The sequence below is a fragment of the Notothenia rossii genome, assembly GCF_949606895.1.
Source record: "Notothenia rossii genome assembly, chromosome: 4".
NCBI lineage: Eukaryota > Metazoa > Chordata > Actinopteri > Perciformes > Nototheniidae > Notothenia > Notothenia rossii.
The window spans coordinates 20,627,485-20,651,171 of record NC_136902.1 but is presented as its reverse complement, the minus strand read 5'-3'; the positions used below and the strand labels follow the sequence as shown (position 1 = coordinate 20,651,171).

At 40.1% G+C, this 23,687-nt stretch overlaps 1 protein-coding gene and 1 long non-coding RNA gene across 2 annotated transcripts; one reads left to right on the top strand and one right to left on the bottom strand.

Annotated features, from left to right (window-relative positions):
• Positions 1 to 2,906: 2,906 nt before the first annotated feature.
• LOC307037381 (uncharacterized protein) lies at positions 2,907 to 13,548 on the top strand. The gene is made up of 7 exons (XM_079678213.1): positions 2,907 to 2,967; positions 4,723 to 4,821; positions 4,922 to 4,990; positions 5,183 to 5,248; positions 6,356 to 6,418; positions 6,516 to 6,578; positions 6,941 to 13,548. Exons 1-7 carry the CDS (start codon positions 2,916 to 2,918, stop codon positions 7,150 to 7,152), a joined length of 624 nt encoding a protein of 207 aa, XP_079534339.1. The 5' UTR covers positions 2,907 to 2,915; the 3' UTR covers positions 7,153 to 13,548.
• On the bottom strand, positions 7,753 to 20,683 carry LOC307037382. Its single transcript, XR_013807663.1, has 3 exons — positions 20,191 to 20,683; positions 19,647 to 19,712; positions 7,753 to 9,323 (listed from the first exon to the last, which is right to left on the bottom strand). It is a non-coding gene; the product is annotated as an uncharacterized lncRNA (long non-coding RNA).
• Positions 20,684 to 23,687: the final 3,004 nt, after the last annotated feature.

The window sequence follows — 23,687 nt, the reverse complement described above, 5'->3', positions numbered from 1 at the left end:
TTTATACAATTATAGAAAAACAATAAAGAGAACTGTTGACACATTTTGGTATTTTTACTTGTTAGGATAAAGAAAATCACTTTTATGAAAAGGTGTAACAATACATTGGTATGTGTAGGCCTACTTTAAGATACATTAAACAGAAGTCTGCCTCCTCATCTATCCCTGCCTCTGTCCCTTTTTCTGAGTCTGTCACTTCATCTTCATCCCTCACATTCATCTCTTCTTCGCCTTCACTTATGTCTTCATCTCCTTTCTTTCTCCGGTGACCCTCCTGGTCTCTCCACCATTAAGCAGAGGAAGCCACCGAAGGAGATGAAGTCTTCTCATCTTTCATTCCCTTGCTCCTTTCCTCTTATTCAGTTCTCTAGAAATATCTACAAATATTTCCATTTTTACCCTTCTTTATTACTTTTGTTGAATCACTCAAGCTACTCTGGCCTGCAAGATTATGTGATTCAAGAAGTGTTTCGCCGGCACAGCGGATATCACGGGGATTTCCATAGGAATGAATGGACTTCTGGTTGGTGCTCCTCTGTGTACACACGTACTGTATGTGGAAACGAGGCGTAACAGTCTTAAACAGCGGCACAAGCCGTTAGCCAGTGTTAAATAACAACAGACTATCAGCTGTTATCAATCCTTAGGCTAAACATGTTGTGATATCAGGCAATCACAAGTTAGATCAGAGTGAAAAATACGCCGGTAAAAAACGGTAGATGCAACAGTGTTCTCGATTAGAGAGACCTACTGCGGTGGCTATCGCTATCCAGAAACCCTTTTCGGCACTATGTTTCCAAATCCTACATTTAAACTGAACAATAATATGAATTTATTGGGAATATGGATCAGGGGATGTTGCTTGTGTGACAGTCAGAGAGTGAATTATTACTTCCAGCAGCAGCTCCCGTTAGTAAACGGTAGGCTAAAACGCTGCTGTGACACGAGCGGCGTACCACTGCCGTTGTCGGCAAATGCTGCTAAAACTGTGGCTAAAAGTTTACTACGTCACTCTGGATAACAGTAATAAGGCATAAACTGTGTGTCAGGTCTGGAGTTGTACATTGTTGATTTTTGTCTTTATTATACACCATGGACTACAAATGATTACGGAATCTTACATGGAACGAGTCACAGCAAAGAGTAGATTTTAGCCTCTCAGCGGCTAACTCATAGGGAGTTTTTGCCGCTACAGGTGGTTCTTCAATTTGGCTTCGTAAGTATAGGAGGAACATTAAGTTCAGTCCGTCAGCTCCTAGTAGGCCGCCATTGTTGATGATATGTACAACATACGTAGCGGCTTAAACGTCGACGTCATGAATGTAGCTCCTTAATTGTAATACATGTTTAAAATGATGCCGAAGTAACAACATACTGATACCGGTTCGTAAAAACCACAAATTAATGCTTTGACAAGTCTGCAGACAGACGGCAGGCGAAAAACCTTTTAAAATGCATGTTTTCTGAATGGAGATCGGCTAAGCCAACGTTATATATGCTCCGACCGTCCACACTCACAACAACGGCCTACAGACATAAATAAACCAGCGACTGTATTCTCCATGACACAGACAGTCTGTGGTTTGTACTTGTTTAACTTTTGTCTAGTTTCTGAACAGATACGAGGAGCTGTGAGCTCTGAGGGCTAACAGCTAATGGCTGATCTTGGTTTTGTGGTTCGCATTGAAGATGACGTCACGGCTCCGCCTACACTGCGTTACTATAGTTACTGCCCCAACTACTAAACTGTAATGGAAACGCAGCATAAAGTGAGCCTGGCCTACCAAGGCCTAACTATACCGTACTAAGCCGTGCGAGGCCCTGCAGTGTAAATGCGCCATAATAGGGACCCAACTGCGACGGGCTCCGAGCCAACCAAGCACCAGCACGGAGCCAGAACCAAACTGGTTTTTGGTGTGAAAGGGGCATATGTTCCTCTGACACTTTTCTTATTTTGGATTTATCCATGGTTAACACACTGAGAATAGGATTATCTATCTTCAGGGATATGCACAGAGCCGGAGACCGGTGATACATAATAATAGAGGCCTAATGATAAAACCATTTTTGATTCACTATGTTGAAAATGTTCACTTTGAAAGATTGTTAACTGTCCTAAACGTGATGCTATAGGAATAGCATCACATTGCAATGGGTTTTCATTTTAATATATTTAATATTAATATTGTATAATTCATATTTAAAAATGAAAAGTAGAATCAAATAGTTGTTTTCTTCTACTTTATCAGTTATATGGGTGTACAGTTACATTGTTCAAATAAATGTATATATATCTATATCTATATATAGATATATATACAGTTACATTGCTCAAATATATGCTCTGCTCTAGTGCAGAGAGAGTTCACAGCTTGTACAGAGTGGGGGAGGGGGAGGTGCTGCAGCTGCAAGTTGCAAGTTTAGTTTGCACCATGCTTTGCACACTTTGCAAACAGTATTATTAATGTTGCATTCATGGGGAATGGGAATTACACTTTCACTGTTTCTAGTTCAACATGAATGTGCAAGACTGCTAGAGTGCCTCGTGTTGGAGTCATTATTTCAAGATTAAACATCGTTTTAAAATGTCTAAATACAGTCAAGATTTTTATTAAGAGCGACTTCCGCCTCGTGTGGCATTTTTGAATAACTTCAAGTTTTACAATGGACATTTGTCGCTTAGTTTTGTACTCTCGTATTGACATTGAACGCATCATCGGACCAGTCTCCCGAAACACGCATGAGGTCAGGAGGACGAGAGAAAACCGGAGAGAGAATTACACAGTTTTACAACTATTTAAGGTAAGACCATTTTCATGTTTTAAGCCAGTCTAAAGAAAAGTGTTTGGTAAATTAAGTGTGGGCTGGCCGTCTGGTACATTTACTGAATTACGCTGTTTAGCTAACTACATTCAATGACTATGCTAGTTGCTAAGCTAACCTCTGAAACACGGGGCTTATTTCAAGGTAAAGTGTTTGTCCATCTCTCAATAAGTTAAACCAGACGTGTGTAGGTTTCAAGTTACACTGATATGGATGGAGATTTGCCTTAAAAGTATTTCTGTGACCAGATAAATAATGTGTGTAAATGTTTAATGTAAATATAAGAAATGCAACTCTCAAAACTATTTTGCAAGTATAAAACACCTACAAAATGGTCGTTTTTCTGCGAATTTTGATTTCAAAATATGTAATTCACCTTAATCGTGTATATCAGATTAGTTATTATTTTTGAGGGGTCGGGGGTGAATGCAGTCAGCTGTCTGTCTGTTCCGGAGCAAAGCAAACTGCAGACAGGCTCCCGCACTAGCAAAATACAGACATGACATTCGTGTTCATCGCGAATATTACCGGCTAACGGAGAACACCCTTCAGCTCGCCAAGATGAGCAAACTCCTCATGGCAGTTGAACTTCATTGATGCAAATTAGTCGCTTTTCGGCGCCTCCCGCTTTTTTAACGCTGCTTTGGGTGACTTGTGTAATTCGTGGAGAACCGAAGAGTTTTCGTTTGGGGGGGGGGGGTCCGTTTAATCCGTCCGTTAGTCCGTCCGACTGACGGACAACTTCTCACTTCAAAAAAGAAGAAGAAATCTAGATCGCCAAATAATTAAACAAGCGAGTGCCTGTTTTTCCTGGCCAAGGACAGGTTCCTTGAACACAACACGAGCGTAACGTGTCTTCACGTTGTTATGTCTCGTCTGAAAGGAGTGTAGACTAGACTTGAGTGCTTACGGAGAGCACCGGAAGGCCGCTCCAGCTCTTCAAAAATTGCAGTACCCATAAGGAGCCGTACACATGCCGCAGTGTTTGCGTGGCTGTGTCTTTAGTTGTAAGCACAGTGGCGATCTGTTGTTATTAGCATCTGGTTAGCTAGCTATGCTAACGAAAACGAAGAGCTTTTCTACAACCGGGTGGAAGAGAGCTCTCTCCTGAGAGGCTCAAATAACCTCAGCTCAGTGAGGTTAAGACACACCTTGATATGATCATTATAATTATTAATGAGACATTAGAGACTAAATGAAAAACAGGTATAAAATAAAAATGACAGAAACAAAAAAGTTGTTAAAAATAACAAGAATAGAGTTTAAAAGGGGAGTGATTATTTGTAAAATATCCAGAAAGAAAAATCTGCTTACAAATGGGTGTTGAAAGATGTACCCATAGATCTGCTCATGTTGTTCTCAAAGTGCACCAGATTGATGCTTTTAACTTCAATATTTAAAAAAAAATCTTCCCGGGGGGAGCATGCCCCCGGACCCCCCTAGAGAAGGTTAGGTCCCCCCCACTTAAATCATGTTCACATGGATACTAAGTACATTTGCGCACATCTTGTGTCCATATCTTTCTGTTTTGGTGGTCATGCCACACCGTGCATGCATGCATGCATGCGCGAGTCATGGTAAAATATCTGGATTAAGAGGTTGCATTTTCTTTGCACAGCATGAAAGAAAGGCCAAATGAATTGTCTGTGATTTTAGTTTTTTTAAGCAGAAGTTGAGTTCAATAATTTGTAGGGACCTCGGAGGATGTTGTAAAAATTGAAAGGAAAAAGGTTCCCCACCCCCTGCTGTAAATAATAATAAAAACCCTTGATTTATAACTTAAAATATCTGTCTCCTATTGATGTGAGTATATTATAAATAATAGCCAGTTAATTGAAGCATTATATTACAGGCCTTTGTCAGATGGTATATTACGCTGTTTCTTTCTGCTTCGAATAGTTCTCTCTTTTTTCACCATACCCGTGTTTGCATCACTGGAACTTGTAACTGATGTCTACAGAGGAAAATCACTCGATGAAATAGATTTAGACTTAGAAAGTAAGTGAAATAATGAGATTCCTATTAAAACTAAAGTGACGTTTGTGGCAGCATGAGGTGATTAACTTAACAATGTTATTATAATTTGTTTTGTCAACAGTGGCCATTCCTTCAAAAGAAGGAGCTCAACAGGTGGCACAACATAGTGAAAGTGATGTCCAGGTCTCTGGTAAGTTTTTTACCACCTCAAGACTGGATTTTTAACATTATTGTTTAATCTGCGAAGTATTTTCTAAATTCATCTGACATACTGTCTCCAGATACCTGAAAAGAATCATGATTAAGCCTCTACCTGTTTTGTTGACAGTGGAACTGTCAGATAATGAATCATAGTTCCTGCTGATTTGTTCTTTCCTTGCAGAAGAATCTGATGTTCTGACATCACTGCAGAAACGCTCAGATGAGCCGAAAAGCCCTAAGACACCAGGTACATTCTTTCTCATTTTTGTTTTCTTCTGCTTTTGTTTAGCAAGTGTGCACATCAGTTACATTAAACTAAATAATTGTATTGCGATTATATTTCAAATAGCTCAATTGGCATGGCCAGTATAGTAATGCCAAAACATTACAAAAATATAACAAGCATCTGTACATATATACATTTATATTTTGAACAAAAGCAGAACAACACGTTTTCTTTTCAAGGAAAACAATCTACTGTTTTGAAAATGAACAAGCACATTTCATTTACATTATAAAGACTAAAATAAAAGATGGGAGATTTAGGCCCAATCGCAAATCACCCCCTACACACTCCCCCTCCGTTCACGCGGAGGGTCCGCCATATTGAGGGCTGTTCCAAAGTGTGGAGCGGTGTGGAGGGGGAGTGGGCTATCATGCCCTCAAAACAGCGAGTCTGCAGCGGTGCTGCCTTGAGACCGGTCTCTATCTGACCGGAGTCACGCTGTGTGTGTCCGTCAGGAAACACGCTGTTTACAAGTTGTTCCAGCAAACATCCACTGATAAACTGCGATGTTAACAACCTCACGATAACCTCATATGTTTTAACTTAGGATCGATCATACCTGTGTTTAGTCTAGAAACAGGTAAATGTGTGCATTTTATTATAAAGTTGTGTATATTTACAGACTGTTGCAAAAGCTAAGAAGCTTATAAACATCAGGTTTAAAACTAAAATAATTTTACAAAAAAGTAACACAATGAAAGATGTTTGGAGTTTTATTTGAGTTATTAATTTAAACTTTTTGTCAAAGAGATGCTGATTTGAAACCGTTGTTACATACAGTTACGGCATTTCCTGTTTCTGCCGGAGAGAGGGGAGGCCGTCCCAAAGCTTGCTGCTGTATTTATACCCTTAACCCTTAATGGAGGGAGCCTCGTTGAGCTGCTAGTGTGGCTACAGTGTCACTCTGTGACGGAGGGGTAGGGTCGAGGGGGTGATTTGGGATTGGGCCATAATGTGGTGTGTGAAGTGCTTCCTCCACACTGTCACATAGATAATATAAAATATAATGTTATAATATAATATACAGTATAATTATGTTATATTTCTCCTCCTGTTCTTTTCTTAAAGGGCCCTCTAAAGCAAAGCGGTCCAACACTACGGCTACGGTTGAACTAATGGAGGATTCAGAAGGTATGAACATCACTTCAGTTTATTGCTGGGACACTTTGATATCTGTTAACATGATGATTCAAAGCTAATGCTAAGGTGATTTCTTCTCTCCTTGTAGAAGAAGCCGACCTGACCTCCACCAAGAGACGCTCGCAGCAGCCAAAGAGGGCTGAGACAGCAGGTACATTTCATGTACTCACAACAGGATTATATCCAATATCCATAATATGAATAGACACAATCTATAGAGAAACACATTTAAGAAGTCAAGATGTATATTTCTGCTTGACCTGCCCTTTAGCAAGGCACTAACTTCTATTTAAGCTTTATTTTGTTATTAATCTATATTTACTTTTTTTTTATTTGTGTTTTGATGCTTACAGAGATAAGGGTTGTTAGAGATTTTTATACTACCAAGCTGCCACCAAGCACATACACTCAAAACCACAATTCATCCATAAACAATATAAATTAATTTGCTGGACTGAATAATTGTTCCAACAGTGAGGACGACCTCTTTTACATTTGTGATTTCTGTTTCAGGTGTAAAAGGAAGTCGCAGGCCTTGGACCTCTGAAGAAAAAGCAGCAGTCCGGCGCCAACTCGGAAGGTTCATCACACTCCAAAGGGTGCCTGGAAAAGAACCGTGTGTAACGGCTCTGGAGGCAGAACCTGTGCTGTGCAGTCGGAGCTGGAAGGACGTGAAGAACCAAGTTCACAATTCCATTACTGCCCAAAAAAGAAAACTACTGTAGTTAATTTCAGAAGTGGGTAGAGAGGAGTTGGAGGAGATGAGAGAGAGGAGAGGAGTTGGTGGAGGGTAGTGAGATGAGAGGAGTGAGGAGAGATGAGAGAGGAGTGAGGGGAGAGGAGTTGGAGGAGAGGAGAGGAGAGAGAGGAGAGGAGTTGGTGGAGGGTAGTGAGATGAGAGGAGTGAGGAGAGATGAGAGATGAGTGAGGGGAGAGGAGTTGGATGGAGATGAGAGAGAGGAGAGGAGTTGGTGGAGGGTAGTGAGATGAGAGGAGTGAGGAGAGAGAGGAGAGATGAGAGTGAGGAGAGGAGAGGAGTTGGGGGAGAGTGGTGAGAGGAGGGTAGTGGGTGAGGGGAGAGGAGTTGGAGTGATTGTATGTAAATGTTATATGACATTAAAGATGCCATCTTGGTGAGTGAAACTAAACTCATCTGAAATTGTAATAACTAAACAATGGAATAATCAAGAATATTAATATTGTCCATTAATTAATGTGATATCAACCATTAGGGTTGGGTATTGTTTTTTTTTCTTTTCGATACCGCTCCTTAACCTATACTTTTTTCTTTCTTTTTTTAAAACTCCGGTCGAAGAAAAAAATCCTTTTTTAAAAAGAAAGATGTTTTATTTGAACTTGAACAACATATTAACTGTAAACAAAGTCAACTTAAATATATAAAATTAATAAATACAAAACACAAATTCACATAATAACTAAAACATACACTGGTCCACCCATCACATGTAATAGCAGCCTTACTCACTTGTGATAACATTTTGTTTTTCAACCGAGTACCATGTAGGAATGAGCGTATTTGACAGATCATCCCTGATCCCTGGTAGCAGTGTTCATCTCTCTGAATTAAATACATTGGAGGATATTTATTAGTCTTTTGGACTTATTCTGACAAATTGTCTTAATGGCATAGATTGTAGACACAAACAAATATTGTTTTCACATCACTTTGTTTTGTTTTGACCCGAACCATGGAGATTCCACAGTGGAAGAAGGATGCAGTCCCTTGACCACACATTTGGTCACAGCCCTGTGTAATTCATCCACCTTGTCTTTAGTCAAATTGGCCTTCTTTGCCAAGGTGAATGGGGTCCTCACAAGTACCTAAATTAAATATTTGTGTGTGAGTGTGTGTATGTCCCTGTGTGTGAGTGTGTGTATGTCCCTGTGTGAGTGTGTGTATGTCCCTGTGTGTGAGTGTGTGTATGTTCCTGTGTGTGAGTGTGTGTATGAACCTGTGTGTGAGTGTGTGTATGTCCCTGTGTGTGTGTGAGTGTGTGTGTATAAACCTGTGTGTGAGTGTGTGTATGTCCCTGTGTGTGAGTGTGTGTATGTACCTGTGTGTGAGTGAGTGTATATATAAGAGTATTTATATTAGTTTTAAGTGTATATTAGTAAGTATTCTGCGTACTGGCTGTGGAGGGGGGTTCGTCCGACAGCTCTCTCTCTGTCTGCGTCTCGGTGTTCTGCAGCTGGATGATTGGCGTCTGGGTTCCCTGTGATGTCACAGAGGGGGCGGGGTGTCGTGGCTGTGGACCAATGGCGTTCATCAGACCCATGTCCCTGTCCAGTCTCCAGCCGGAGCGGTGCGGACTGCAGACAGGAAGTGAGGTCAGCACAGACAGGAAATGAGGCCAGCACAAATAAGAAAGGAAATTTTATTTCTTGCTTATTTATATTTTTTTATTGTATGTTTTGTTTATTTCATATAATATGGATGTTAGGAGAACAGAGCTTGAGAAAAAGAAAAAAAGTTCGAATTTTGATATTTTCATAAAAAAGTCAGAAATTTGAGGAAAAAAGTCAGAAACTAGAGAAAGAAGTCAGAATTTTGACACTTTCTGAAAAAGTTTTCATAAAAAAATTGAGAAAAAGTTGGAATTTTAGATTTTCATAAAAAGTCAGAAATGTGAGGAAAAAAAGTCGGACATTTTAGAAACAGTCTAAATTCAGAGAAAAAAGTCAGAATTTTTAGATTGTTAATTTAATATAATATGGATGTTAGGGAGAACTTGGCTTCAAAGAGTGTTCGGTTGAGTCTCCAGGCTCTCACTCCGGCCTCTCAGTCCCTCGGGTCCGGCTCGTCCCGCTGTTGTTCACGGAGAATAACGGCTCGCTGCTCGACTCCGCGGGGCTCTCACCGTCACTCCGGTAGAACCTACACACACACACACACACACACACACAGTTAATTAACTTCCATTCAGGAAATCTCTAACGAAGAGGAGGGACGTCTCCGTGGAATCACACGGACCACAACCTCGTTAAGAGACGCTAATTGTCCTTTTCCAATGAAGTGTCTTCCTGGCTCTGAGTGCTCGTTAGGATAATCACATCAGGGAGGAGGGCAAAGCCAACAACAAACTGTCCGTTAACGGGCTGCACCAGATGATTCAATAAACGATGTTATATATATATATATATATATATATATATTATAACTGGGCTAATGGAGAGAGAGGAAAGGAGAAATCGCTCCAAACCAGAATATTCTTTTTTTAACAATGACGGAAAAATCTGAAAGCAGTCCGTCATTTTGACGGATTAGAACAAACTTGGAACAGCGCCAAAGTTTCCCCGCAGCGAAGCTCCGGTGTTAAGCACGCCTGCCTAAAAGGAAATGATACCGTTTCCAAACCCAACTTTGCCGAACAAATGATTGAAATGTCTGTGAGTTTTGGCTTTACGTTGTGCGCACTCCCGCGAGGTGCAGTGGGCATGCATAACACAGCGCTAACAGTTCACAAGCGTGCGCCCCGCCCCCCGTTGGCAGTTCACGACTGTGCTGCCAACAACTAAAATAAAAAGGAGTAACAGACCAAAATACCATTTCAAGCTGGTTTTAATTCTGCAATGAATCCCTGAATGAACAATTCCTCAGTGTTCAAGTAGGTAGGCCTACACCCTACTCAAACAAACATTAGCACTGCTTTCTTCACCAGGTAAAGTGCACTCTCTTGCTAAATAAAATAAAATATTCAAGGCACAGTTTCTCAGTATAAAAATGCACTTTCTGTTTTAGGTAGCACTAGCACTGATGTAACATCAATACACATGAAAAGGAGAGTAAAACATAACTAATTAAAAATAAAACATCAATGAGGGAAAGTCAGTGCCGAACAATTAAAATGTAAACTTTAGACTTCAAGCACAATCAAAGACTTTAGCATAACTGAACATCTGTTTCAAAAGGGAAAAACAATATAAATACCTTATTGATCAAATATAAGCCAACAGAATCAACCAAGACAATAAATTAAGTGCAATACTGTCTGAATCCTGACTACAGCTTGGTTACTAACCGGTATCAGTATGTAGTTACTTCGGCATCATTTTGAAACGTGTACTACAATTAAATCACGGTAAAATAGGTTCATTTTGTCGTAGTTGGTTTCCACCACAGTATTTACATCATGGATATAAGCCCCGCCCCCTCTCCAGCGCGTCCTGTTTGAATGACAGGAGTAAACACAGCTGACAGCCGCGATGAAACTCCAGCCGTTAGAGCGATGAGAATATTCGCATTGCGTCCGTTGTGAACGCAGCGTAACGCAGTTCAGAAAACACTGTTCTGACGCTTTTAAAGCAACTTCCAGATGTTAACAGTATCAGGGGCACACAGGCCATGGTGCCCGTAGGACCTACAATTATTTTCGGGGCTTCACGGCCAGACCGAGGGGCAATGACAGCATGGCCGTCATGGCCGCCGAGAAAATCCTACTCTGGTGCACTCGCAGCACTCACACTCTATGACTGAGTGACTCTCTGTATCACGATAGATACGATATCTCTGAAAAGGCATATCGTGGAGACGATATATATCGTCATATCGCCCACCCCTAGTACAAGTAGTAGTAGTATTATAAGTAGTAGTAGTAGTATTAGCAGTAGTAGTAGCAGTAGTAGTATTAGCAGTGTCTGACAGGGTGTATGCAGGAATCCTGAAGTCAAATTTAATACCTTTTAAGACCTTTTTTAAGACCCTTTCCATACGTTTTAAGACCTCATCGCAACTTTGAGTTCTAACCGGTTACATTGGCGACACACTTTACCTCACATTTACTATATTGATTGTAACAACTAAACAGAGTGCAGACAGACTACTGAAGCCTCCTCTCCACATCAACTTCAACCTCTCTGTGAAGGTCAGGTTTAATGCAGTATGCTGCTTTGTTGCTTCTGTACTCTGTGCTCTTTCATTCCAGTAAAACTCCTCAGAAACCATTAGAAACCAGTATTTGACCAATAAACAAAACAATTGACAAAACTTTGAACTATGAAATATATTAAACTTTGGTGAGCTTCAGCGGGGTAATGTCATTTAGGAGCTCCCTCACAAATACCCAGGGGTTAAATTGGGCTGGGGCTGTCCGGTACTAAGCCCTGGCACATAGGACGATGCTCTGACGTCATCACCCTCACACATTTGTCATATGTTTACAAAAAACGATATATATGTTAAGACTTTTCTCGTTCTTAATATCAGTGATGCAACACCGGTATGTTGAAAAAAGAGAGAACTATTCGAAGCAGGAAAAAAACAGCGTAATATACCATCTGACAAAGGCCTGTGCTAGAAGGCTTCAAAGAACTGTTCTTTATAATATACTCAGATCAATAGAGACAGAGATGTTAAGTTATAAATCAAGGGTTTTTATTATTATTTACAGCAGGGGGTGGGGAACCTTTTTCCTTTACATTTTTACAACATCCTCCGAGGGCCGTACAAATGATTGAACTCAACCTCTGCTTAAAAAAACTCAAATCACATCCCATTCATTTGGCCTTTCTTTCATGCTGTGCAAAGAAAACGCAACCTCTTAATCCAGATATCTTACCATGACTCGCGCATGCATGCATGTGCACGGTGTGGCATGACCACCAAAACAGAAAGATATGATGCAAATGTATTTAGTGTGTGTGTGTGTGTGTGTGTGTGTGTGTGTGTGTGTGTGTGTGTGTGTGTGTGTGTGTGTGTGTGTGTGTGTGTGTGTGTGTGTGTGTGTGTGTGTGTGTGTGTGTGTGTGTGTGTGTGTGTGTGTGTGTGTGTGTGTGTGTGTGTGTGTGTGTGTGTGTGTGTGTGTGTGTGTGTGTGTGTGTGTTGAAGGATTATTTTAATTATTTGAAGTATTAAAGTAACGTGTTATGGCAGGAAAGTTAAATCTGGTATATTCATTTTAATGTCACCTTATATATATTCATGTGTGTTAAATTTGAAGGGACAAAAATATATTTTCCCTCCCCAATATATTGAGGTGAAGTCTTTGTGTTTAGAGAGGGATGTGAGCAGGGGACATCCTTATTTGGGGATAGCTCCAAAACTCTGGAATGTTTCCCTCATAAAAGAAGAGGGTGCGTTACACATGCTTGGGGGAAATATGTGTGTTTTCATTGCAGTAAATATGTGTGCTGCGGGATTACTGTTCAACTATACCTCTGTTCTTATTCTTTCATGTGTGGGTACTAAATGGCTACAAACATTGTGGAGAAATTAGCTTAAACATGTTTTATTACTCTATATGAAATGGAAGCAGCTTTTATGATAGGGACGAGAGAGCATTTTCAGCATGTCAATTATCAGGGAAATCTACTTGTTTTCAATAGATGTGTGTGGTTAATTACTTTGTATTAATAATAACAGTATGTGTAAAGGAAGCTGGAAATATACAATGTGAAACATTTTATTTGAAGTAAAGATGTGAACGATAGCTCAAACAAATGGAGAGGGGCTGTAGGACAAATGAGTGTGTTCTCTATATTAGGCCTGTGTGAAGTTTGACTATTTGAAAATCATCTCTAATACTGCTTAAGAGCATAGGTAATGTGTTCCTCGTTATTATTGATATGAAAGTAGTTTACATGTATTACGTATATTTAGCCAACTATAACAACTATATCTTAAAACATACTTGTAACTTGTGTGTGGTAGCCTGAGGGGGGAAGATGGACTCAGAGACAAAGGGCCATAAAGGGGATGTGTGTGTGCTGGCTGCAAGATGTGAAATAAGATAAGGAAACTTGTTGTTTAGAGCAGGTTCGTACCAGACACCAAAAGGTGTCTGGTCTTCGTCAAACTGAAAGAGACTTTTTGTTTCCGGGTTTCTTCTGCTGTGTCGCACTGATTGGGTGCGACAGGCCATGTGTTGATCTCTCCCAATAAGATGACCTCTGGGGGAAAGCACGCACACACCTCCTCCTGTGTTTTAGTATGAAAGCCTGTGTTTTCCTTTGGTTCGCGCTCTTGTTTTTGACCGGCCGTTCCTGAGACCTGTCTCACACGTGGTAGAACCTGAGCCTGGAGTACTCTGCAGAGTTCTTCGTGATTCCTTTGTATTTGTATTGTTACCTTGTATCATTAAAACAAGATTATTGTTTCACTTGCATTCTGGTGTTTCTTAATCCCTTCCTTTTTACGAATTTACCCAGTTTATCAAACGACACGCGGAGACGAGGTTGGTTTTAAACATCCTCCAAATCTCTGTGTGTGTGTGTGTGTGTGTGTGTGTGTGTGTGTGTGTGTGTGTGTGTGTGTGTGTGTGTGTGTGTGTGTGTGTGTGTGTGTGTGTGTGTGTGTGTGTGTGTGTGTGTGTGTGTGTGTGTGTGTGTGTGTGTGTGTGTGTGTGTGTGTGTGTGTGTGTGTGTGTGTGTGTGTGTGTGTGTGTGTGTGTGTGTGTGTGTGTTGAAGGATTATTTGAATTATTTGAAGTATTAAAGTAACGTGTTATGGCAGGAAAGTTAAATCTGGTATATTCATTTTAATGTCACCTTATATATATTCATGTGTGTTAAATTTGAAGGGACAAAGTATATTTTCCCTCCCCAATATATTGAGGTGAAGTCTTTATGTTTAGAGAGGGATGTGAGCAGGGGACATCCTTATTTGGGGATAGCTCCAAAACTCTGGAATGTTTCCCTCATAAAAGAAGAGGGTGCGTTACACATGCTTGGGGCAAATATGTGTGTTTTCATTGCAGTAAATATATGTGCTGCGGGATTACTGTTCAACTATACCTCTGTTCTTATTCTTTCATGTGTGGGTACTAAATGGCTACAAACATTGTGGAGAAATTAGCTTAAACATGTTTTATGTTTTTTTGTGTGTGTGTGTGTGTGTGTGTGTGTGTGTGTGTGTGTGTGTGTGTGTGTGTGTGTGTGTGTGTGTGTGTGTGTGTGTGTGTGTGTGTGTGTGTGTGTGTGTGGTGTGTGTGTGTGTGTGTGTGTGTGTGTGTGTGTGAGGATGTTAGCCTGTGTGTGTGGGTTTGCCTTGCTATTCTTGTGTGGACCAACCCCTGACATACAACCTTACTTGTGAGGACATTTCTTTTTGTGAGGACCTTTTGGCCGGTCCACACAAGCAAATTGCTTGAAAATTTTAGGATGAGCTTATTTGGTTTAATTGAATGCTCTGTGTGAATCCTCATAGACATAGAAAACTCAGAAAAGTTTGTGAAAGTGTGTGTCGGGGGCGGTCCTCATAGACATAGAAAACTCAGAAAAGTGTGTGTCGGCCAGCGCTCTTGGGCTCCCCCTACAGGTGGATGGCAGGTGGAATTTTCTGATTGGCTAAGGCAGCTGAATTGTTTGATTGGCTAAGGCAGCTGAATTGTTTGATTGGCTAATTTCAGTCATGTGAGACAATGACAGTGAGGCTGCAGAGGAACAAACTATAAACTAGAGACATGCAGTACATTTAAACTAGAACAAAACTGAAAATATATCTTTTAAGAAAAGATTAAGTTTATTTTTTCTACAAATTAAATTATAAGGTATTATTAAAATGAAACAGTGAACAAAAAATTCCAGTGCAACTGTATAATTAGAACTACAATAACAATTACTAATACTAAAAACACTGATATAATTGCTTGAGTAGTTGGAATATAACTAAGTAAAAAATGTCTATATTCGTTTAAATTTAAATAAAATGACCTAAATTCTAAACAATTGATTGGAGTAAGTAATTTGCTGAAATAACTTAAAATTCTCTAGTTGCAGTCCTATACAAAACAGTTAAAATGAGCTCTGCCTCATAATCTTTTTTCTGGAACCTGGATACTGATTGCTCCCAATATAACAATATTAGATTTTTTTTTAATTGGATTGGAATAAGAATTAGATAATTATTTATCAAATTGAGGTATTTAAAAAAAAAAAAAAAGTCCCAACCAGGATTAGAACCATTCATCTATTGTGTCAAAGTCCGCTTCTTTATCCACTGTACTAAGCAGTTATTTTTGCATTTATATACATTTATATTAATATATACATACATATAGGCTTTATTTGTCATGTGCACATAAACTACTAAATACAATGTAGAAATGGAAATTAAATGATTATGTCCCCGACTCCTCCAACAATGCAACATGAATATATATATATATATATATGATTTTAAAAAGAAAGAAAATAGAAGCAATTATAAAATAAAGTGATGCAGTAAGGAAGTCTAGTGTGCAATATAATGCAACAGAAAAAGAGGTAAAATGTCAAATAAACGTCATTGAGCTCAGGAGTTAAGCAGTCTTATGGCAAAAAACTGTGCGCTGTGTTGTAATACAATGTATTATAGACAAACATATATACAGAGTGTATAATTGGGATTTTATATGTGGGGGGGGGCTCTGTTTGAAGGTGCGAGGGGGGGGGGGTTGTCTCATTATTTGACCTTAAGGGCTATACTTTATATGAGGCCCTAAAGCAGGGGTCTCAGACTCCATTTACCTGGGGGCCGCTGCACAGTAAAACCAGATTAGTTAGGAGTACTCAACTTTTGTGGAAACTGATTACTACCAAAGTTTTAAATAAACTAACTTTAAGGAGGGGTAGGTAAGTTTGAGAAACCGGCTCGAGTGCACAAAAATTCCAAAGTACACAACCGAAAAAAATCCGCCCCTTCCTTCAGACTTCCTACAGAGCACCTCCTCCAACACAAATGAACGCGCACATGACCTCAGTGAAGACTTGAAAACATCATGGCTCAATCAGATGTAAGGAAACAACACCTAAGATCATGATCATGAATGTAAAACAAATGTATAACAAAGTTATTGTCAGTGCTTATATGTTTGAAGCTAGCATGTTTGTTTTGTGAAAATGTATTACAAATGTTACGTCTGGCTAGCTGGCGGGCGCAGGCTGCGGTAACGTTACATATCAGCTCGGTGTGCTCCATAAGTAGTCGCCATCGTTGAAAAGCAACTCCGATATTGACTCTGGTTAGACTTATCCTAGTTTCCACTTTCTTTTTCTTCATAATTTTCTCCATTACAGTTTTTCTTTTGCAACCGGTAGACGATGTTGATGCAAACTCTGCCATGGTGAAAGTAGGCTTGTTTGAGACAAGCGAGACCTGCACAGTTGCGATCAACGTATTGCTAGTGCGTTGCATGATGGTTAGTCATTTTGTCCGACTAGCTCTGGAGGCTCGACTGCATGAGACGTTGAAATCTCGCGGGACAAAGACGCCCGCAGACTTGAGAGCGAGGCGCGGCGAGGCGCGGCGAGGCGCGGCGAGGCGGCGCAGTTCCTCTCCACGGGCTGCGGAAGTGAAATGCTTGATGGGAAACGACTCGCTGGTATCTCGAGCTGAGCGCTCATTGGTTACCACGTGCTGCTGATGAAACTCTCCAATTGGCTCTGCAAAAGTTTGTTGTTGTTTTGTGTCAGTTTTACGTCGCCCCTTCCATTAACATTTTTCATCATTGTTCCACAATGTTTATCATCATGAAATTAATATCTATATATTTTATACTATACTTGCACTGCTTACCGTTTTCATACTTTATATATCTTAGCATATTCATACACACTGTTCATACTGCTCACAGGCTGCTGTGTGTATCTAGTGTATTCACACACACTGTTCATACTGCTCTCAGGCTGCTGTGTGTATCTAGTGTGTTCATACACACTGTTCATACTGCTCTCAGGCGGCTGTGTGTATCTAGTGTATTCATACACACTGTTCATACTGCTCTCATGCTTCTGTGCGTATCTAGTGTATTCATACACACTGTTCATACTGCTCACAGGCTGCTGTGTGTATCCAGTGTATTCATACACACTGTTCATACTGCTCACAGGCTGCTGTGTGTATCTAGTGTATTCATACACACTGTTCATACTGCTCTCAGGCTGCTGTGTGTATCTAGTGTATTCATACACACTGTTCATACTGCTCTCAGGCTGCTGTGTGTATCTAGTGTATTCATACACACTGTTCATACTGCTCTCAGGCCGCTGTGTGTATCTAGTGTATTCATACACACTGTTCATAATGCTCACAGGCTGCTGTGTGTATCTAGTGTATTCATACACACTGTTCATACTGCTCTCATGCTGCTGTGTGTATCTAGTGTATTCATACACACTGTTCATACTGCTCACAGGCTGCTGTGTGTATCCAGTGTATTCATACACACTGTTCATACTGCTCACAGGCTGCTGTGTGTATCTAGTGTATTCATACACACTGTTCATACTGCTCTCAGGCTGCTGTGTGTATATAGTGTATTCATACACACTGTTCATACTGCTCTCAGGCCGCTGTGTGTATCTAGTGTATTCATACACACTGTTCATACTGCTCACAGGCTGCTGTGTGTATCTAGTGTATTCATACACACTGTTCATACTGCTCTCATGCTGCTGTGTGTATCTAGTGTATTCATACACACTGTTCATACTGCTCTCAGGCTGCTGTGTGTATCTAGTGTATTCATACACACTGTTCATACTGCTTTCAGGCTGCTGTGTGTATCGAGTGTATTCATACACACTGTTCATACTGCTCACAGGCTGCTGTGTGTATCTAGTGTATTCATACACACTGTTCATACTGCTCTCAGGCTGCTGTGTGTATCTAGTGTATTCATACCCCTCACTGTTTATTCATCATTCAATTCATTCTATATTTTATTCTGTAGATTGTGTACATTACTTTTCACTTTACTGCTTGTTGCACTCCTGGTTAGAAGCTAAACTGCATTTTCGTCTTATCTTGAGCAGGAGCAAATGTATTTACTTAGTGCATATCTGACATTAACGATCAAACACATTTGTGCATTCTTTATAAATGCAAACCGAGTCAAGCCTTAAAGTTGTTTGCAATCCGCCAAAAAACCGAGAGAAGAAGAAGACGAAGCTGAGTCCGAGCTGTCCGACTTCAGGCGAGCTTTTTGAGACCTCCCACGGCTGCTCCTCGTCTACTTTCGAGGCGAGCCGCAACGCGTCTCAAACAAGCCTAGTGTCCTGCAGCCAGGGCCGGACTGGGACAATAAGTCAGGCCGGGAATTATACACCCAGTCAGGCCACTACCAGTTTTTTGGGGGGGGCGTTTTGCTGGATGTATCGTCAATATTTACAGCGTTGCTGCCCGTAGTGATAGCCCTTAAATCTACCACCCAAATAGAAACATATGGACATAGGTTACTGTTAAAAAAAAGTGTGCATATGTATTTGGTAACCTATCCAAGTGAACCTCTAGGGGGGTCCGGGGGCATGCTCCCATGCATCAATCTGGTACATTTTGAGGGGGAAATAAAGAGACTAGATCTATGGAAACACCCATATGAAACAGAACTGTACATTTAAAGAAATGTAAATGTATAATTTCATTCTTATTAATATCTACCTATAGTGATATCTGTTGAAGCTGCAGTGTTGTTTTTGTTCATTCTGAAAAACGAAATAATATGAAATCCCATTTAGTTAACTACAGCACTCAATTCAACGAAAAAGGTAACAGGAGCTATCCATATCCGCTAGTGTATTCCACATATTGGCAAAGTAATCACCAAAGCTCATTCCATATTGACTTACAGTCACACAGCACCACTTTGTTAAACACAACCACAGCCATCAATGCAGTCCTCTATTTGAACACTCTTTCCTACATACTATTTCATCTTCTCATCAACATTTGCCCCTCAATACAAGTCACAAAAGGATTCTTATAAGAATGCTATGATATTATGCTACCTAAAAAACATGATTGTATTATTTTGTCTCCAAATGATTTAGATGCCAGCTTCAGCCCACTATTCAATGCAGCAACATTACAATTCAGTTACTTCAGGTTAACAGCAACTTAAACTTAACAGAAGTCTGAATCTGGTTTTCTCTGATTAGAGCAGTGAACATTTGTCTACACTGAGCTTACATTTCCTTTGGTTTTGTTCAGTGTTTTCATAGTCATAGCCTATTGAAACAGTTTCCTCTGTAATTGCCAGTTCTGTCCTAGCACTGAGCTCTGCCTGGATCTCTCCCTCAGGGTCATCACCATCAGCGTCATCTGATAGTGTTACTGAATAAGGAGGACATGTAATCACATTAACAACTATTTATGAAATAATATTGTTCAAGAACATGTTTCAGGAATGTTTTTGTCATCATTAATGTTGTTTTCAACTGTTCATACTGAAGCTTAAATATCACTAATATCTATAACATGTCCCACTGTGGACTGTTTGCCCTGTACCTGCCAGTTCCTCTGTGCTGGTGCTTGGTTCTCCCTGTGAAGGACCGGCACTGCTATTATCTCCACCTTTGCAAAGGAAAAAGAATGAGGAGCACAACTTATTTTCAATTGACTCACGTGTCAGAGTACATTATAACTGTATAATGGCCTATTCAAGTTTACTTCACGTCGGCCTATGCCAATGTTGGTGGTTTTGAGGGAGATCCAGTACTATAGTTAATTATACAACACTTATTTATATCACTTAGTTCAAGTTAGTTGACCCTGTATCTGAATGGCCTAATAACATACTTATTGTTTCCCCCTTTGTTGCATTTATTCACTCACGGTATGTACGTAGCCCCAGTTAGCTTCAGTCTAACGGTTATATTAGCCTATATATTTGCCTTGAGTAACATTTAAGGACAGCCTCACCGTCTCAGTCACACAGGGTCTGCCACTAACATGACATTGGACTGAGAAACTGTTTTGTTGACAGTCAGTCGATGTGCACATCAGGCTACAATATAGAAAGAAATGTTGCTCATAATGTTGGCTAACTTACTTTCGGCTTCGTCATTCTGTACCGTACGGGGGGTTCTGAATAATGAACAATTTCCTCCTCGCGGGTTTTTTTCTTTTTCTCCCTTTCCCTCTCTGCACCACCTTTCCTCCTTTTTTTCGTAGGATGGGGGTCCATCCTTCCACAATAATTAAGCTTGGCACCGGCGTCAGCTAGTCTCGTGAGAAACGTCACATTTTCATTATTCTCCTGAAATGCAAATGTGCGCAATCGCTAGTCTGACAGGTGCGTGGTTCTCACTGCGCCTCAAACCGGTGCAACTTTATTTTGGACACCTGACTGCCGCATTCATGGATTTGGCCTGCAGTCACTGCATCTGGGCTGAATTAAACGTATTATTTTAGTCTTGTGTGTTTATCAGAGGCCATGTCAGCAGGCCACATCATATTATGCCAGCGTTGCGTTCACAAGACATAAAAATATATATATGTCAGGCCAGCAGGCCACTTAACAGGCCAGGCCATCGGGAAACCTCCCGGTCCTCCCGATGGCCAGTCCGGGCCTGAACGGGACTGTAGTCCCAAACGATAGCTGGGGATTATGGGTAGTGTAGTGTCTTCGGCCATCCTAAATCTCGAAATGTCCCGTCTGTTTCCGGTGACATTATTTACGGCTGAAAAGCATGCTAAAAAGCCCAAGATTATAGAATGAAACGAATAAATAAAAACAAGGATAATTGTGTGTTATTGTTGATTAAATAACAGTTTGTTATTTAGAAAAGAATAACAAATTAGAAGGAAAAGATTAAAACAAAATACAGATTTCAGAATCTTTTGAGGCTCTGAGCCATTTCTTTTCCTCACAGACGGCAAAAAAAGTCTGACATTATACGATTTAAAATAAAAACAAATAAATAAAAAGATAAAACACTTGCATGTAATTTACGTTAGAATAAATAGAATGGTTTTGAATAGATGATAGTCAAATCTACGTCACTTTACAGCCCCGCCCACTTTTGGGGAAACCAACGCTGTCATTTGAACGGTGATCAAGCCTGAAGCCACAGAGCTCTCCTGTTACTGTCCTTTCTTCTTAGAGGAAGTACAGAAACACGTAACTCTGGATTTGTTTTAATGTTTGAGGTGCAATAAACGACACAGCAGCTTTTTGGCATGTTAAAACTATTATTTTCTGCCTCGCTCATGAGAGTAACAGCTGGCGAAATTACAGCCTCGCCTACTGATTTTAATTTAACCATATATCGAGCCCGATTCTCAATTTCAAATGTGTGCTCTAAAATGATTTATAAATGACTATTATCATTATTATAAGCAAGACAATAAATGGCAAAGATATGTAGAAAATAAACGTATTTAACATACGTTCATAACTAACGTAACGTGGGAGAAAATATGTTTCTAGAAGATATGTAAAAAATAAACGTATTTGAGATACGTTCATAACAGACGTAACGTGGGAGAAAATACGTTTCTAGCTAAACGTAATTGAGAATGCAGCTTAGTTCTGTGGGAACGTATTTTTTAGGAGACAGGGTTGGGCAGCGCTTCTTCTCACACAGCTGAGCCACATTGGTTTGAGGGAGGAAGCAGTTGAAATCCTTAGTATGGCATGAAGATGTTCATCAGTAAGTCTGGACCTGTACTTTGACTTATTGAAGTTCATGGTGGAGAGTATATATATATATATATATATATGAGTATATGATACTATAGTATATGATATATTTTCCTTCCACTCTGTGTCACTTTTGGATCACTGTGACTGATTCCGCTGCGCACATTTGATTGACGTGTGGCGGAGTTCCCTCGGAGGGGGGAGGGGCGAGGGAACTGCGCGCAGCAGTTCCCTGCCAGCAGCAGGATCAATCCAAAAGTAAAATTAAAATCTGAAAGCGCAAACGTAAACGCCTGGAGTCTGAGACACCTGCCCTAGAGTATCTGCTCCATTATCTATATCAAATGCACATTGATGCCACCAAATGACACAATAAAAATAGAAAGTACTACAAATTAATTAAATGACATCTTAAATTATTAATATATACACAACATGTTTTTTTACATATATCCAACCTTCACATTTATATTTTATCAACATTGCTCTGCACACTTGCTAAAGAACATGTGTGTGGTAATCTCAGTTTATTTGTAGGGCTGCGCGAGTATGGCCAAAAGTGTTGCTGTACAGCAGCATGCACTTTGCAGGTGCAGAGGGGGGAGCAGCCCCTCCCCTTGATGGGCCATCAAAAAGCCCGGGAAAGTCTCCAACAGACACCACAATATTCTGCTGCTCAAAAACTCTGATAATCAGGGATAAACTGGAATGATTACAAAAACAGAAATAGAAATATTAAAACCACCCTCAGTACTTCTTAAGCACTGCAATAGCTCCTATATATATTGCTAGTGTTTAGGAGTTGCACATTCCAGGGGCTTTTGTTAAGGATTAGCCAGATGTTTAGAGGTGCTGCCACCTTTGCCATCAGTTGCAGCAAATGTTTTTGTGCAACTTGTTTTGCCCATTTGGACTAAAGAAGAGCAAGGACAGAGAAACACTGTCCCTGGATCTCCTCTTAGGAATTGCATAGAATGGCATAGCAGGAGTCTGCAACCTATACTATCAAAAGAGCCAATTTGCCCTCTCTTCCATACAATTTGTCTAGGGCCACAAAATCTATTTGTTAGCAAAGCTTAAAACATATAGTTACACCATATGTGCAAAACATATACTTTATCGCATTTATACAATTATAGAAAAACAATAAAGAGAACTGTTGACACATTTTGGTATTTTTACTTGTTAGGATAAAGAAAATCACTTTTATGAAGAGGTGTAACAATACATTGGTATGTGTAGGCCTACTTTAAGATACATTAAACAGAAGTCTGCCTCCTCATCTATCCCTGCCTCTGTCCCTTTTTCTGAGTCTGTCACTTCATCTTCATCCCTCGAATTCATCTCTTCTTCGCCTTCACTTATGTCTTCATCTCCTTTCTTTCTCCGGTGACCCTCCTGGTCTCTCCACCATTAAGCAGAGGAAGCCACCGAAGGAGATGAAGTCTTCTCATCTTTCATTCCCTTGCTCCTTTCCTCTTATTCAGTTCTCTAGAAATATCTACAAATATTTCCATTTTTACCCTTCTTTATTACTTTTGTTGAATCACTCAAGCTACTCTGGCCTGCAAGATTATGTGATTCAAGAAGTGTTTCGCCGGCACAGCGGATATCACGGGGATTTCCATAGGAATGAATGGACTTCTGGTTGGTGCTCCTCTGTGTACACACGTACTGTATGTGGAAACGAGGCGTAACAGTCTTAAACAGCGGCACAAGCCGTTAGCCAGTGTTAAATAACAACAGACAATTGAAGGATTATTTGAATTATTTGAAGGATTATTTGAATTATTTGAAGGATTAAAGTAACGTGTTATGGCAGGAAAGTTAAATCTGGTATATTCATTTTAATGTCACCTTATATATATTCATGTGTGTTAAATTTGAAGGGACAAAGTATCTTT